Source organism: Phragmites australis, chromosome 6, assembly GCF_958298935.1.
Source record: "Phragmites australis chromosome 6, lpPhrAust1.1, whole genome shotgun sequence".
Taxonomy (NCBI): Eukaryota; Viridiplantae; Streptophyta; class Magnoliopsida; order Poales; family Poaceae; genus Phragmites; species Phragmites australis.
This window is the reverse complement of record NC_084926.1, coordinates 38,709,223-38,725,857: the sequence shown is the minus strand read 5'-3', so window position 1 is coordinate 38,725,857 and position 16,635 is coordinate 38,709,223. Positions and strand designations below refer to the sequence as shown.

General features: G+C 44.5%; 1 protein-coding gene across 2 annotated transcripts; it reads left to right on the top strand.

Annotated features, from left to right (window-relative positions):
* The first annotated feature begins 6,497 nt into the window (after window positions 1-6,497).
* Window positions 6,498-12,438, top strand: LOC133922388 (uncharacterized). Of its 2 annotated transcripts, none has more exons than XM_062367710.1 (7): window positions 6,498-6,899; window positions 7,979-8,091; window positions 8,207-8,392; window positions 8,471-8,569; window positions 8,754-8,825; window positions 9,156-9,272; window positions 10,990-12,438. In XM_062367710.1, the coding sequence occupies exons 1-7, from the start codon at window positions 6,593-6,595 to the stop codon at window positions 12,148-12,150; spliced, it is 2,055 nt and encodes a 684-aa protein (XP_062223694.1). In that variant the 5' UTR covers window positions 6,498-6,592; the 3' UTR covers window positions 12,151-12,438. The 2 variants fall into 2 exon arrangements, with proteins under 2 accessions (XP_062223694.1, XP_062223693.1); XM_062367709.1 differs by having other exon boundaries at window positions 6,498-6,908.
* Window positions 12,439-16,635: the final 4,197 nt, after the last annotated feature.

Sequence of the window (16,635 nt, the reverse complement as noted above, 5' to 3'; positions counted from 1 at the left end):
TTTACGATAGTGCCATGTACTCCTGCAGTCATCACACGGTTTTTAGACCAAATCGTGAAATCCTAACATGCTTCTCAAAGTGTGACTAGCTGTCACTTGCTTCCACCTAAAGCAAGACACGTGTCCTCCATCTTGCCATCTTGACTGCCGGCATGTCTCTTCCGCTCCAGATCTCTTGGGCCACATTGTCACTTGCACCGGCATCCCCTTCGTTTGACTTTGTCAAGATGTCATCTTCATCATTCGTTTCCTGCTTTGCTTGACCTTTCATTGTATAGTTAGGATTATCCTTGACTCCGCCCGTCCCTCCTTGATCGTCTGGCACCAAGCACTTGCATAGCCCCGATCACCCGTCGTCGACCGCTAAGTTGCATCTGTCACCTGCACATATTGAAACAAGCAAACACATTTCTCCACACTCCAAAACATCTCCAGATTAGCACAGAATTAAAAACTTCAACTCAGAGCACATCATGTAGAAAATATGAACACCAGATGTTTCAGTGTGTTTCTATGAGTGTAACAATATATGTTCTAGGAAATTTTTGCTCTCTGCAAAAAAAAGGTCTGATGAAAGCTTCCGGTGATCTCATGTCCATCTCTGGATAATCCGACGTGTGCCAATCCATCGAACCACCCTTCTGCAACCTCTCTGCAATAAAAGGCTATGCGCATTCTCCGGTGTTCACAAACTCAGCACTGAACTATCTGTCGTACATAATCAAATTTGATGCCAAAGATCTCCTCTCTACAGAAAATACTCTGACAATCTTTAAGTCCATCATCGAACCATCCAATGTTTGCTTTCATTTCTGTTTTAGCACTAAAAATGCTTTGGTGCTCACTTCACCGTAACACCAAACAATCCGGTGTGTAAAAAACCCACACACCGGATGTTCTGGTGAGGCATAATTTCCTGGAATGTGAAACAATCTGCTCCAATTCAAACTTTGGTTAGCCATAAACAATATCACACACAAACAAGCTCATGTCAACTAAAATCATTTTAAATCCAACATTATTAATGACTCGTCATATGCAAACTAAGGCACATTTCAACTTAGTTTCTCAAACTTGGGATAACCTTTTACTTTGATAATTTATGTCGAACCGTGTTGTAATGTAACTTACAATTGTTGCACCTTATTGTGACGAACATGTTGTAAATGTACACGTGTGATCTTGGCAGGCATGTACTGCGGCAATTGCACTTGTTTTAATCGATTTATTATTGTGATGAGTGGTTTAGATGTGTGTTAGGACATGACACATCAAATATCGTGTGTGTGCTAGCTCTTATCTTTACAGCTGATCGACATAATTAATTAAGCCAAATGCAATTTGATGGCTCTTACACTATTAAAATTAGGAAGAGGGCTAATGTGCCTCAAAGAGTACATAGGGATGGAAAGTGAGGTGACAGATCAACAATGGTGGTGGTGTAGCTAAGTGGTAGTGGCGTTGCTAGCCACTATTTTGAGGTTGAATAATGAGTGGACGATGAACACGATGAAGTCTGAAAGGGTAGGGATACATGTGATATGGCAAAATGCGGTCGAATGTTGCCGTTTGCAGGAGGAGGTGGCATGCTGTGGTAGGTAAGGTATGACGTGTAGCGTTGGAAGCTGCTAGAACAAGAAGTTTGCATTGGACAGTTCAATGATTAAGGACTACACGTAGACGAGCAATGGGAGGACGAATAAAAGCACAATCTACCAAGCTCTCTACTCCTCGATTGCCCTGTCTTGCCTTGCCTTGCCTCTCTATGCATTCGCTTGTCGTAGCCTTCTAGAGCCTCCACCAATGTTGTAGCTTCCCCACTGCACCACCGTCTCCTCTTTCACCACCGGTGATTGATGGCATGTCCGCTGCCTCGCCACGCTTCGCCCCACCTATCACCATCTCCTCCCTACCCTTCACTAACCCGACCGTCGTGACGCCCCCGCCCTGTAAGACCTCAATCCCGGGATCTCATGTTCCTCCTGTATCAGTTCTTGAATTAAGTAGCTGATACGCACAGTCAAACTTCGTACATAAATATTAAGGTTATAAGTACAAAAGGTTACAAACCAAACAGTAATAATACAAACCTGGCCGAACGGCCAACAAAAGCGCAGCAGAAAGCAAAGACCCAAGCCACAAGCAGCTAGGGTGCGAACGCGACTTCTAAGACTACCCTTCATCCTCGCCTTCGCCTCCGGCATTGGCAGCGTCTGGTTTCTCATCTGAATGACAACAAGAGTGAGTACGGAAGTTACTCAGCAAGCCCTATACTACTTCAAGATATTGATAGATGTATAAATGGGTAATTCAAGGATAAGCCTTTACGGTTTAGTTTTAAGCGTAAAGCGGTTTATGCAGGTATTCAATTATATCATTTATTTTTGACCTTAAAACAGTTTAAATAGTTTAAAACCAAGTAACAAGCTTTATCTGGGGGTTTTTGGTCCTGGGAGGGGCTACACCTCACTCCGTAGTCCTTATTATCATATCTGGTGTACCTCTAATACCACACAGCTTCTGACAGATCGAGCCAGGAACCTTATTACACGGACATCTAGTCCACACACTCACTCATCAAGACACACACCCGGAGTCTACTCAAGCATGATCATACCTTCCCTGTGTCCATGACCGTGGACACGACTATTCGAATAGGTTTACACTCTGCAGAGGTTGTACAACTTTACCCATTTAATATGATCAGCCTCCAACCGTTACAAGCGGAAGAGCGAATCATACCAAGACCCTCCAAACACCTTTCTTGCTGGGCTTTTCTACGAGACACCCCAAGTCCCAGAGGTCATGTACTAAAGGTCAGCTCCCTTTTTAAGCCTAGGCCGGTTCTTGAAACCTTCAGACAGAGGGACAGATGGACACTTGGCCTCTCGTTGCTCTCAGCCTCATAGTATTATGCCCAACTCAGTCTGGTGAAAGAAAAGACAAGTCCTGTCCATTCAGGACACATGGTTGCACGGGGGTGGCTAAGCATGATGACGCAAGACTCGATCATTAACCGACCAGGGCAAATATCTTCTGGCAATGAACACCACAGAGATGACTCAAGCCCCTAGGAGCATCCTCATCCAGAGTACTACTGTACCTGCCCCCGCCAAACAGTTTTCACCTATTTTTACATATTACCCACCATACCCCACACGACATCAAGGATTTTACAACCATCAAGGATTCATGGTATATGATTTATCATTGATAACAGTAAATCTTATCTCCGATAAGAGGTGTTTTAAAAGCGACGTCTCCGGGGAGACGTATTCAATCCTAAGCATGCTAGATATCAAGGCGTCGACTGTTATTAATATAGATAACAACAGATAATCCAAATGTGATATGTATTCTGGATGATAATATTCAAGACATGACATGTGTTTGATAGGATTAACTATTGCAAATAATTTGTAAAAGGCGCAATACATAGCACATGTGATAATAAGTTCGGTTTTAGTTAATCATGTATATTATTTGAAATCATATGTTCAATATGATCAATGAGATAGGACTTGTGATGCGCGTTTGCCCGATTTTCCGAAAGGTAATATGATAAGTTGATTGGTGGAGTTTCGACGTTGATGATTCAAAAGTTCCGACCAGAACAGATCGAGAACCCTCACAACCACTACACCACTACTCCGTGGTTATCAACCATGACAAGACAAGGTTGACCTCGTCAAGAAAGCTTCCTGCAAGCGAATCAAGAACTCAAGCAGGAACAGGTAGATGCAATCTGAATATTGCTAATTACCAATGAAGCACTCAAGTTTGGGGTTCAACAAACCGATAAACAGCGAAACTGTATTAAACAGAATAATCTAAGCTAAACCCAAGACTAAACTATGATGGCTACTGTATATATAGGGGGGCGTGAGGAGGTCGACCTAGAGTTGTGCAATCGTGGAGAGTGGCATGCACAATCTGGACTCCAACTCCGACACGATTACAAAACCCGATAGGGTTCAAAACGGTGATGCAGCACCTTATTCCTTTGACTCTGACTAAACTATAAGGCATATCTGTTCAAGCTCATATCCAGTGGAAAGAGCTCGTCATAAGCTTTCCAGAATGTCCAAGATTGCCTAAAATAGACTTCGTATGAGAGAGTTATGCCCGTTTTAGTGCTATCCTGGAACTCGACTTCGACTACGACCACGACCTCGACCACGACCACGACCACGACTAGAGCTCAGTCTTGAGTCTGAGTAGACTTGGTCTTCGATGAGTGATGTTCGAGTAAGGTTATGGTGCTTCTCCCACGTTCCTATGCAATAAACATCACAAGAATTTAGTAGTAATCCATCCAAGAAAACATGAATAATAAGGAACGAGTTCACCTGGTGGTCTAATTGTCATGCACGAGCTCTTATAATTGGACCTTGTATGATTTGAGAATTATTTGTGGTATTGATCGTATCCGAAGGAGCCATGTGTTCATCAACTTGCCTTCTCCGAAGTTCTCTTCAAAGGGAGAAAGAGGGATAGAGAGAGAGACTAGGGCTCTATTTATAGAGGGGAGAGGGACGGAGAGAGACGATGCGACTCGCTAGCGTCACGTGACATCGTCGACGAGGTGGCGTCCGGCTCCCACCTTTTTCTCGGGGCATGGGCGCGCTTTGCACCGTCCATGCGCGTGCGGGATGCGAAAGTCTCGCGGCATGGGTAGCGGGGGCATGGGCAGCAGAGAGAGGAGCGATATAGAAGAGAGAGCAGAGATCACGGAGGCTGGTCGGGAGATTTTCCCAAAGAAACTGCGGCTAGCAGAGGCGTCGTCGCGCTGGAATGGGAAGAAGGGAGGAGAGGTGCGGGTGCTCGCGGGATTGGCGACACGTGGACGGCCGGGGCTCGTGCGCGGATGCGGGCGAGCTCACGAGGGCGCGGCTGGGTCGCCAGCGCGGTGAATGGGCTGGCACACGCGAGGGAAGAAGGAAGGAGGCTGGCTGTTGGGCTGGCCAAGAGAGAAGAAAGGGGAGAAGGAACACTGCCCGGTTGAAGAAAAGGGAAAAAGAAAAAGAGAAAAAGAAAAGAGAGAGGGATTTTTGGAATAATTCAAAATGGAATATTTTGAATTTTGAATTTTGACTTTGGATTAAGATCAACTCTATTTGGAATATTTGAACCTTGATTTGGATTTGGATATAGATCTTCGAAAGAGGATTTGAATTTAAGGGATTTGAGCTGAATAGAATCTAAGAGTAAATTTGAAATTAAGAGACATTCAATTTTAAATCTCCACACAAATAACCACAAAATCTTAACTAAAGCACAAGTTCCAACTTAATGCAAAGATTATTTTGAATTTGATTCTAGTGCACTCTGGGACTCCTATTCAACTTAGCACATCTAATATATATAAATGTATATATACTGGTATATATAAATCCACATACCTATTTTGTTAATCTTAGTTAGTTATTTTGTTAATCTTAGTTAGTTATTTTCTTAATCTTAGTTGGATTAATTAATACTAAAAAGTTTTAATTTGGAGTAAAATTTGTAATTAATTAGCATGTTTAAACTCAAGATGTTACACGCCCTGACCTAGCCCACCACCCACGGACAATGGCGTCCCACCGATATAGAGTCGCCCACTACCTTGCCAGTCTCCCACTATGGATTCTAGGTCAGGGAAGCAGCTCTAGAACAATAACCCTCGAGATCCTATCCCTCTAACTCTCTGTCAACAGTAAAACAGAAACAAGAGCAATTTGGACAAAAACAAAAAATACTAACTATCCGTTGACAGATTTAAGGGTGGATATATGTCAATTTTCATACCTTACGATTTGCGTGGAGATTAGTGCATTCTTCTTCTCCGACGAGCTCTCATAATCCCCAATGAGGCCATCGACATCTCCGGTGAGGGTTAGGGGGTTCGGGTTGGAGTTAGGGTTTGGGATTTTTGAAGGGTCTGGTGACCCCCGACTATAGAGGGATGGCCGAGGGGTTCATTGGACAGGTGATGGTGACGAGCAGTGGGTGGGACAACGAGGTGATGGGAGCATCGCCCGCCGCGATGGTGGACCACCGGTTGGGCGTGGCTGGAGGCGGGGGTGTTGTTATTTGAAGTGGTTAGTGAGGGAGCGATCGAGGACGACGGCTCCGACGGTAATGGATGATGAACACGAGTGGCGGCATCGTCGAAGCCGGTCGAGGTAACGGTGAAAGCGGGGGAGCGCGGGAGGAGGGGCACCAGGGAGAGAGATCGACAGAGGAGGAAGAGGGGAAGCGGAGGAGGGAGGGGCGGTGAAGTAGGGTAGACCGCGTAGATGACGAAATAGAGGGCGAGTGTAGCGCATGGGGTGAAAGTGAGGGACGGCAGATGGGTTGAGGAAGACAGACTCGTTGAGGGAATCTTTTGATTCTAATTTGAAATAATTTGACAGATTTTGCCAAAGTAAAATATGTTGATAGATATCTAGGGTTTTCTGCGTCGTATTCTCATCCTCTAAAACTCAAGGTGCCGCTGCTATAAATATCCACACCCTCGCAGTCTTCTAGGGTTTTCCGCCGTCTTATCCTCCGCCCTCAGCACCACGCTACCCCGCAGCCTTCGCCCAAACCCTAGCCCCCCTCCGCCATGGCCGACGACCACTACTCCTCCAAGCGCAAGTACGACGACCCCTCGCCGCCTCAGCCGCGGCGCACGGGTTTCTCCTCCGGCCCGCCACCCGTCTCGCCGCCCTCTGGCGGTGCCCCGTCCTACAACAGCGTGCCGCCGCCTCCCGATGAGATCCAGCTTGCGAAGCAGCGCGCCCAGCAGATTGCGGCGCGGATTTTCAGCGCCGCCGAGGCGAAGCGCCCCCGCGTCGACAACGGCGATGATGACGTTGGTCTCGGGGGAGGCTCCCTGGGCAGCGGCGGCCTCGGCTTCTCATCATCTGCAGGTGGTGGTGGTGAGTGGATTGGGTTTCTCGTTAAGCCCATGTGTGATCGCGAGATCTGTTTGTTTGTGCTTACGGTCAATGCTTGTTTTCATGGTTTGGATTTAGGTTTTTTTTTGCTTGTTTTACGATTCGATTTGGGGGCTGGATCGATAGATCTATCAGCTTGAGATGCAGTGATGTACAAATTTGATACTCTTGGTTAATTAACTTGTGGGCTAGTGGGAAAGTTTGACGCATAGTTATGAAGCACGCCGCTCCCGTTATGAGCTCCGATATTTTTGTGAGTGCTCTCAGACTATATTATAGAATTATAGAAAACAAGCTGCAAGTGCAGAGCCTTAGTTTTGTAACAAGCTGCGAGTATCAACCTCAGGGCACGTGTCAGCCGGTGGCCCTGCAGCTCCACGTTTGAGCAGATCGAGGGTGGAAAAGTGGAGGCTCTCTGAGTGCCAGATTGCGTACTTGCACCTCTGTTGGCTCCGGGGTGAAAGTTTGGTGCTGGTAGAGAGAGGGTGGGCAAATTGTGCTTGTGCTCAGTCAGAGGCCACCAGATTCATGCACTCCACCATGTGAAAAAGGCTAGGAGATAAGTAAAATTGAATATTGGCATCCATGATATCAGTCAATGTCACAACGGTGTAGTTTTTTTCATAATGCACCATTTTTCTAGATAGTATTGTGAGAAACACCTCACACTTTATTGTTATCTTACTAAATCAATGATAAGATGCATTAAACTGTAAGATACATGGTGTGGATGTGGATGTTTGATCTCTTTGATTTGCTACCTTGTTTCCTTTTTAATGTGAGTCAATACAAAGTTGAACTGGTGCTATGTTCGAGCTCATTTACCTATCTGGATTGGTTGCCCCCAAGTAATTAGTTCATTCAGTTGGAGTGTTTTGTTGTTGGCATTTTACAAAGTCGTTACTTGTGTGTTACAAAATCTCCCTTTTATCTTGCATTGTTTGGTCCACGCAAACTAAAAATGTTATTTGTTGTGGTTCATAGTTCTATAATATACCATTAATTCTGTTTTTTCTCAAATGGATTTTGAATAATGGTGGTTTTTGTATCAGGGCATGGGGCTTCTATGCCCCCGTTATCTTCTCAGAGCAGCGCACCTCAGTACTCCTCATATGGTGGATACCAAGGGGGTACAAGCAAAAAGATTGAAATCCCAAGTGGAAGGGTAAACTGTATTCAATTTGTTTTCAATCACTGAATCTAGAGTTGTTTGAAAAATGGTCACCTGAAGTGTGATGTTTGTAGTTGTGCTAATTGGCACTGCTTTTGACTTGCTGTAGGTTGGTGTTATCATTGGAAAAGCTGGGGAAACTATAAGGTACCTCCAACTTCAGTCAGGAGCAAAGATTCAAGTAACGAGAGACAACGAAGCTGAACCTGGTGCGCAGACAAGACCAGTTGAGCTTTCAGGCACTCCTGAGCAGATTAGCAAAGCTGAGCAGTTGATCAATGATGTTCTGGCAGAGGTAAATTTAAGCTCACAGCCTTCTGTTTAGTTCTGCACCTTTCTCATCAATCATTGTTGATCTTGCAATCTTGTGCAGGCTGATGCTGGGTCATCTGGAACTGGATCTAGCGGCCGGAAATACAATGCGCCACAGCCAGGTGCTGAGCATTTCGAGATGAAAATTGCTAATAACAAGGTACACACCGGCTGTTCTTTTTGGATAAGGATTTGCCTCACATACCATGAGAATACCACACTTCACCACATTACCACTAGTTCTTGATATGTGGACAGGTGTCCATTTGTCAGTGTGACATCAATAGTCAGTATTGTCGTGATTATCCTCTCTGTTCTGCTTGTGATTTGTTTGTTTCTTTCAGGTGGGTCTGGTTATTGGAAAGGGTGGTGAGACTATAAAGTCCATGCAAGCCAAATCTGGAGCTCGTATCCAGGTTTGTTGTCTTGTTCTCCAGTATTCTGTCTTACCTTATCTGCAACCAGAAATAAAACTTCATTAAATTTCCTTTGTGGTTGTTCTGTTGATTTCGGCTTTGCCAAGTGAATTTTAGCGCTGGTTGCTCTCGATAGAGTAAACCTCATATTTCTGTTATCATTGAGTTTCTTCATTCATATTTGTCTTAAACATTCCATTCACGTTTTTCCAAATACCAGAAATGTGTTGACTACGTGATCTGTTATTTGTACTTCAAATCTTCTTGCTCGACTGTATTCGCTTGTTGATCTGTGTCCAGTTATTTATGTTTTTATAAATTCTTGTGCAGGTTATTCCTTTGCATTTGCCTGCTGGTGATCCTTCAACTGAAAGAACTGTGCATATTGATGGCACGAAAGAACAAATTGAAATTGCAAAGCAGCTGGTGATTGAGGTTACCAGTGAGGTCCGCTTTCTCTCTTGTTGTGTAATCATCCCGATTTCCATGATTGCTTTGTTGTTTTGTGATTGATCTGTGTTGTTAAAAGGCTTGCTTCTGGTTCATGTTGTTTAGTAGGCTTTACCTCATTTTACGATTTTCCTTGGTTAACTTTTCCCTGGTTTGCTTCAAAAATCTTGTTTGTTTTGCTTCTTTGACGCCACCAATGTCGGAAACGTATTGGTCGCGGGATACAGCCTCAACATGGCTCTGACATGCAAGGAGATTGTCATACGCCTTCCTTATTTTCTGAGTACAACTTAATAATGGTTTGAGTAAGGTTTAAGACTTCAATATACAATAAAACAAGAAAATTATTTGCTACCTGCCTCATTCTATATCTAATTTGCTACTTTTGTTTGGCCTGATAAATAGTTTTTCTTAGGGAAAAACAGTAAAGTTTTGAGAAGTCATTCTTTGTAATCCATATGACTGTTCACATGCTGCGATGGTTTTTGTTGGGCAACATTGTATCATTGTGTCTGTAGCCGGTTCATATTGCTATCCGTGCTACTCAGGGGGTATTGTCTACTCATTTCTTCACATATAGCCAAAGTAGTCCTCCTTAGCTTGCCAGGACTGCAAACTATCCTGGAGATCAGGTTTGCTACTATTTAATATCAATATGTTGTGCTGGATAGAACACAATATTTTAATTTATAGCATGTTTATGAATTATGTGATCTGACATGCTATATCTGGTACTTGTACCATTTAAAAAATTTCATCCGTTTCATCTGTACCACTGTGGATACAATGGATACATTGCTTTACTCAGGGCTTGTTTGGAAGGAAGAATTGCTCTAAACAGGCCCAGACCTGCAGGTGTTCAGTTTATCATGATGGGAGTACGCTCCATTTTAGGCTATCCATTCTAGTTGCAAGTATTTAGGACTCTGATGTTATAATGATCAAGAGGCTAGGTTTTCTTTTCTGGCAATATTGCGTGCTTACATTTTTTTATCCTTAATTAGCCTGCTTACATTTACTAACTATACCCTTTGGAAACCACATATACTTTATTCACATTGGGCATCAATTTCATTTAGAATATACCTGAATTTCGCATCTGTTAAACTGTTTTGTAACAAAAGAATGGAGAAAACCCTGCATGAAGCTATTTTATGTGTTGGTTATGCATACCTCTATTCTATCTACCTCGTGACTTTGCAGGTTGTTGTCACTTATCCTTTTTTTTGTGCTTAAAAGTATCACTTAAATGCTTCGTTTGATGTTTCATTGTAATACATTTAAACATTTTCTGTTTAAAGGATATTGCCAATAAATGAACCTATTTGTTTTTTATATCCTGTAATTTAGCAATGATTAAATCCTTAAGAGGAGTGGTGTCACCTCAATTATCACTGATCTTTAAACATCTACAACTCAATTCCTATGGCAACCTTCTTTTTGCTATTCAACATATATTCGTCTAGCTTCCAATCTTCATTAGCCCCCTATAGTTTTGCACGTGGGCGAAGGTAGATGGGCATCACCTATGTTGCTTGCCAATCTTGATCGGTGAGTTCCTTACATTTTTCTTGGTGGTTCTGGAATTTATCTGCTATAATGTGCCTTGTGTTTGTATGTCTTTCTGTATTCTGCGCTACTATTTTTTGCATTCTGTGCTGTATGTTCTTTTATCGTATACATATATACAAATGTGCAAACTATATTTTTGCAGAATCGTGCCAGAAACCCAATGTCAGGTGGCTATTCTCAGCAGGGCTATCGCCCTCCTCGTCCTCAGTCAAACTGGGGCCCACCTGGTGCGCCACCGCAGCAGCCTGGTTATGGTTATATGCAGCCTGGAGCTTATCCTGGGGCACCGCCACAGTATGGTGCACCTCAGCAACCTTATGGTAGTTATCCTCCAACATCTGGTGGCTATCAGACTGGGTGGGATCAATCTCAAAACCAGCAATCTCAGACAACTCCCCCTGGTACTGGGTATGACTATTATAGCCAGCAGCAGCAGCCTCAACAACAGCAGTCTGCCCCTGGGACTGCTGCCTCCACTGATGCTACTAGCTATAGTTATGGTCAGCCTCCTACATATGCTTCGCAAGGTTATGGTGATTCTACCTACCCTCAGCAGAGTGGTGGGCAGCAAGCATATGGACATGATAGTTACTCAGGTTATCAGACCCAAGGGCAGCAGCAGGGCTACTCTCAGCAGACTGGTTATGATCAGCCGGGCTATGGCGCATCTGCTTATGGATCTGCAGCAAACTCGACCCAGGATGGGTCTGCACCCAGCTATGGTGGTCCTGGCGGGGCCAGTCAGGCATCTCCTGGGCAGCAAACTTCAACCCCAGCTGCTGGAAGCCATCCTGGTTATGCCAGCCAACCACCTACTAGTTCTGCATCAAGCTACCCAGCTCAAGGTCCTGCACCGCCATCTGGATATGGCGCTCCACCGCCGCAGTCTGGCTATGGCACCCAACCGCCGGCACAAGGTGGTTATGGTCAGAATGCTTATGGGCAGCCTTCTCCACAGGGCCAGAAACCTCCTGCATCCTCACCTTATGGACAAGCTCCGCCTCCCGCGTCTGCTCAGGGTGGTTATGGGCAGTATGGTTACAGCCAGCCAGGATATGGTGCACCCCCTCCTTATCCTGGTGCACCACCTGCAAGCTACCCGGGCTATGGCCAGCAGCAGGCTTATGGCGATGCTTATGGCAGTGGAAGCTATGGGCAGCCTCCGGCGTACTCTACTGAAGCAACTGCACCTGCTGCATCACAGGATCAATCTGCTGCCCTTGCCACCGCCGCTGCTACTGCAACGACAGTTGCTCCTGCACCTGCTAACAGTGGAGGTGCTCCAACCCCTGCCGAAAGTTAAGCTTTCAACTGCTGCCTTAACGACATTTGCAAGCTTGTCATCTGGTTTCCTTCGTTTCTAGTTTAGGGAGGAGGGTTCCATAGTTTTGCGTTATATTGTTCCTTGTTGCTTTATGTTGACTCTGTTTTGTCGGTAATTCGGTTGTACTGTGTTATGTTCACTTGGTTATTTGATGTGCTTGTACTCTTATGTGCGCAACTGTACCGGGTCTGGACACTGGACGGTAGTCATCATCTCTTCAAATGCATTCTGAACCATATTTTGAATTAATTGTGTTTCTAAGGTTTCTGTTGTGATTTTCTGTTTATTAGAATGGATTAAATTTTGACTTAAATGTTACATAGTTTTTTCAGGCTTTCCAGCCTTGTGCTTCAAATTATTGTCTAATAAATACGGACTGCTGACAAATTACCTAATTGCTGTATTATTTGAAATGCGGTTATTTTTGTTGCCCACGTTGCATGCGTGGTTATTTTTGAGTATCTTGCATTTTGTTGAGATCGCATTCTCCATCAGTTTTTGTTTTGAAGGTATACGAAAACATACGTAAACTCTTACAAACCATATATACGTACACATGTGTACATATACACAACTATACAATACCAGATACACAAACAGTTACTACCACACAGTCTACACACAAACATAAAGGCCAGCGCATCCACAGGACGGAAGCCGTGTGACGGCACTACGCACTGAGCGACGTGGCGAACTGAAGGGTGATGACGAGGTACACGCCGGAAGTCGCACGAAGGGGCCTTGCACCGAGGGACGTGGCTCAGCACGGCTGGACGAGCGGCAGGACGAGCAACACGGTGTGGAGGCGGCTGACCACGGATCCAAGGCGGGCTGAAGCAGTGATTGCAGCCTCGTCCCTCCATAGCGACCCAACAGTGTAAGCGCGACGGCATAGACAGCAAGCCGGTCTCCGCACGAACACATTCACCGAAGATTGGATGATCCCTTACCCAACCCCTCATCGGCGGCGAGTTGGAAGCGGGAGAGGAGAGACGAGGAGAAGCGCTCGTCACCGGCGGCAACGAACGCGAACATCGGCACATGGAGGACCCCAGCTCGACAAGCTCGCGCAGCGGGTCGAAGGCACCCGAGCACCGCCACGCCGAACCCACGTTGCTGAGGCTTCTTGGTCCCCACGCCCGCCTGCACTGCATGCCTGGAAGTGCATCTAGGCCCCCTAAGTGGGTTTTGGCTTATTGATGACAAAACGATTAAAGAACTAACATGCTTTTTGAGTGATGAACAGGTTTAAGCATTAGTTGTGAAGATAAATGACGTTTGACGCCCGCCGAAACAAATGAAGAATCAACGAAGGGTACTAGATAGGGTTTACATTCTTTTATTTTTGAAATTGAGTCTAGGGTAGACGCCTTTTTTAGAAGGATGGATTTGATTGCGTGGTTAGTGTCTCAATGCTCAAGAGATCCTTTAGAACCACCCAGTTGAGAGACACATTCACTCACGGACACAGAATTCCTTCTGAAAATCTTCACTGAGTCCGGAGTCTCCGGTGTTCACCGGATACTCCGGTACTCAGTGTTCAGCCGGAGTCTCCGAGGTAGCCTCCGGCAGAGAGTCGGTTACGGTTTATTCTTTTTGGAAAAAAGGCCGGAGTCTCCGGTGTACACCGGATACTCCGGTAATTTAGGGGTCAACAGACCGGAGTCTCCGAGGGAGACTCCGCCAGAGAGTCTCGGTTAAGTATTTGTTTTTTAATTAAAAAGGGGACCGGAGTCTCCGGTGTTCACCGGATACTCCGGTAAAATGTTCAGTGTTCAGCCGGAGTCTCCGAGGTAGACTCCGGCAGAGACTTTCGGTTAGCATTTAATCTTTTTGATAAAAGAAAAGAAAGACCAGAGTCTTCGGTGTTCACCGGATACTCCGGTACCTAGAGAGGCCGGAGGGTCCGGCTAGTCTCCGGACTTAATCTTTTTGGAAAGACTGTCAGGACCAGAGACTCCGGTAATTCAACAGAACTGTAACGACTAGTTCTGACACGTTCGGTGACCGTTCTGACGCCGTTTTTGGATTTAGGACCGGAGACTCCGGTGTACACCGGATACTCCGGTAAGCTCTGACAAAAACAGTAACAGCTAGTCTGTGAGAGAGTGCTATAAATGCCCCCTCTCTCCATAGCATTTAGAGCTTGCTGTGGCTGGTAAACTTAAGACCTCTTGAGCACTTTAAAAGCATTCAAAGCCCCTCTAACCACCTTTAGAGCAAAGTTTGCAAAAATTTGAGAGTTTGTGTTTGGAGAGGGTTCAAGCCACTTGAGCATTGAGTTCTTCATCGAGCATCTACTGCAATCATCTCTCTTGAAGCTTTGGGTTTCTAGAAGGAAAGGAGTCGCCCGAAGAGCACCCAAAACTTGTGGTGTGCCTCGGGAAGTTTGTAAACATCTTCGTATTGAGTAAGAATTTCTAGCTTGATCTTGGTGGTCGCTAGAAGAGGATAGGGTTGGAAAAGACCCGGCTCTTTGTGAGCTCCTCAATGGAGACGTAGGCACTTCTTTGTGAGGTGGCCGAACTCCGGGATAAATTCACGTGTTCTTATTTGCGCAATTTACTTTATCGTGTGAATTTGGTAACTTGTCATTTAAATTGCTCTAGTGACAATCTTGCTAGTATTAAGTGTTATTCTAGCTTTGTGATATCTAGTAGACCTAGTGTAATCCTTAGACTCTAGCTGTTATCTTTAGTTCACATTTATTCTGAAAATCCTTTTTAGGCCGGAGACTCCGGACTAGACCGGATACTCCGGACCATATCGGAGTATCCGGCCTTCACCGGAATATCCGACAGTTTTAATCCGCTGTTTTTAGTTTTAATTTTCAGAAAAGCCTATTCACCCCCCTCTAGGCACTTTCAATGCCATGAAGAACGATGCCGGTGGTTAAGATCATGAAACGGAGTATACACATCGATATTAGGATATTAGCTTGAGGTGAAATTAAGTGGCAGTAAGTCATACTTTAAGAAGCATGCGAGGTGGTTTCACGATTTGGCCTTAAAATCGTGGAAGGATGGAGGGCGCATGGTATCATCATAAAGCTTGCGTCGAGATGAAGTTAAGTCGTGAAGTTATCACGGTCGTTCGATGGATGAAGCTAAAAATGGACTAAAATACTTCAATAATAGGTAGGAGGCTATTAGAAGAGAAAGATATTTTGAGAACAATGAAGTTTAAGGGCTAAGCTACCTCTCTAGGTCTATAAATAGAGAAGTAGAGCTATATGAGATATTTGAGCCAACCATTTGAGTTTTGAGTGTTAGGTTTTAGAGAAAAGGAAAGAGGAAACTTAGCCTTTGTAACAGATGAGAACTTATTATGAGGAAAATATATTGTAATCAGTCGAAAAGAGAGTTGACTTTTGCAAGAAATGAAATGCATGTTTCCTCTGATGCTTGTGTTCACCTCTTTCTAGTTTTCTTTTATTGGCTCATTTGCTTTGTTGCAAGTTTTTTCTTTTTCTTTTTGATTGTGATTTTTATTTTTGTTTATGAGCTGAGATTTTTCCACCTTGAGAAGTTATTCTTCTTATTGCTAGATGTATAAAATTCATATACAAGTGGGTCTTGAATTACCTTGTCACTAAATCATTAACTTGAAGAATTTTTTCTACCGGTGATCTTTTCTTTGATTCGAAGGAATTTTCCTCAACTTGTTAGCTTTTTGTGACGATGACCCATGAGATTAGTTTCAATAGAACCTAGGGTTCATATACATCCACGAGAGCTAGGGTTTTTATGAGATTTCTATAGTAACTTGATTCTCTCTGTTTTTGCTTCTGTTATTAATTTTTGAGGTGTGTTAGGTGACAAAAAGGATAAAGCCATTCGTTTTGAAAGAACCTAGTAAGGTGCCATTCTAGTTGCTATTCTCGCTTCTACAAAGATACATATGGGAGTATTTTTGTTCTGATTTTAATGTTTTCTTTATAATACATCCTCACCAATTACATACAAGCCCCTCTAGTAAAAGAAAATTACATTCCGCACAACCATGAATCAGCTACAACATTGGAGGTGAAGAACGATGCTGGAGCCGATCGGTGGGAGGTGTTGGTGTGTGACCTGCCATGGAACCGCATAAGGGTGATGAAGAGAAGAGAGCGCCGACTCTTCAAGGTGTCAGTGGAAGATGATTTTCCACCTCTCGATTGGGCCTCCGATGGGGGAGGTTGAAGAAGATCGTGTTGATGAGGATGGCAATCGGCAACGCCATGCCATCTTCGCAAAAAGAAGCTGGCCGCAATGATGAAGAAGCACGATAAGATTTTGGATTTTCTTATTTTGGTTGGGGGATTTGTGACCTTCAAGAACTGGAACAAGGAAATGAGACAAGAAGCCACCATACCTAGCAGTAGCCGGTGAAGAGAATGCCATCACCAACTCATCGCGGACGACAAGGCCGAAGAGGCTTGGGGAGGGGAGAGGAAGAGTTCTCTGGAAGGTAGTACAAAGC

Bases quoted from the DNA above. Each gene is read 5' to 3' on its own strand.
- LOC133922388 (XM_062367709.1), top strand. From the start codon at position 6,593: ATGGCCGACGACCACTACTCCTCCAAGCGCAAGTACGACGACCCCTCG. The intron at 8,092-8,206 runs GTAAACTGTATT...GACTTGCTGTAG, and splicing joins TTGAAATCCCAAGTGGAAGG to GTTGGTGTTATCATTGGAAA. The intron at 8,826-9,155 runs GTTTGTTGTCTT...ATTCTTGTGCAG, and splicing joins AATCTGGAGCTCGTATCCAG to GTTATTCCTTTGCATTTGCC.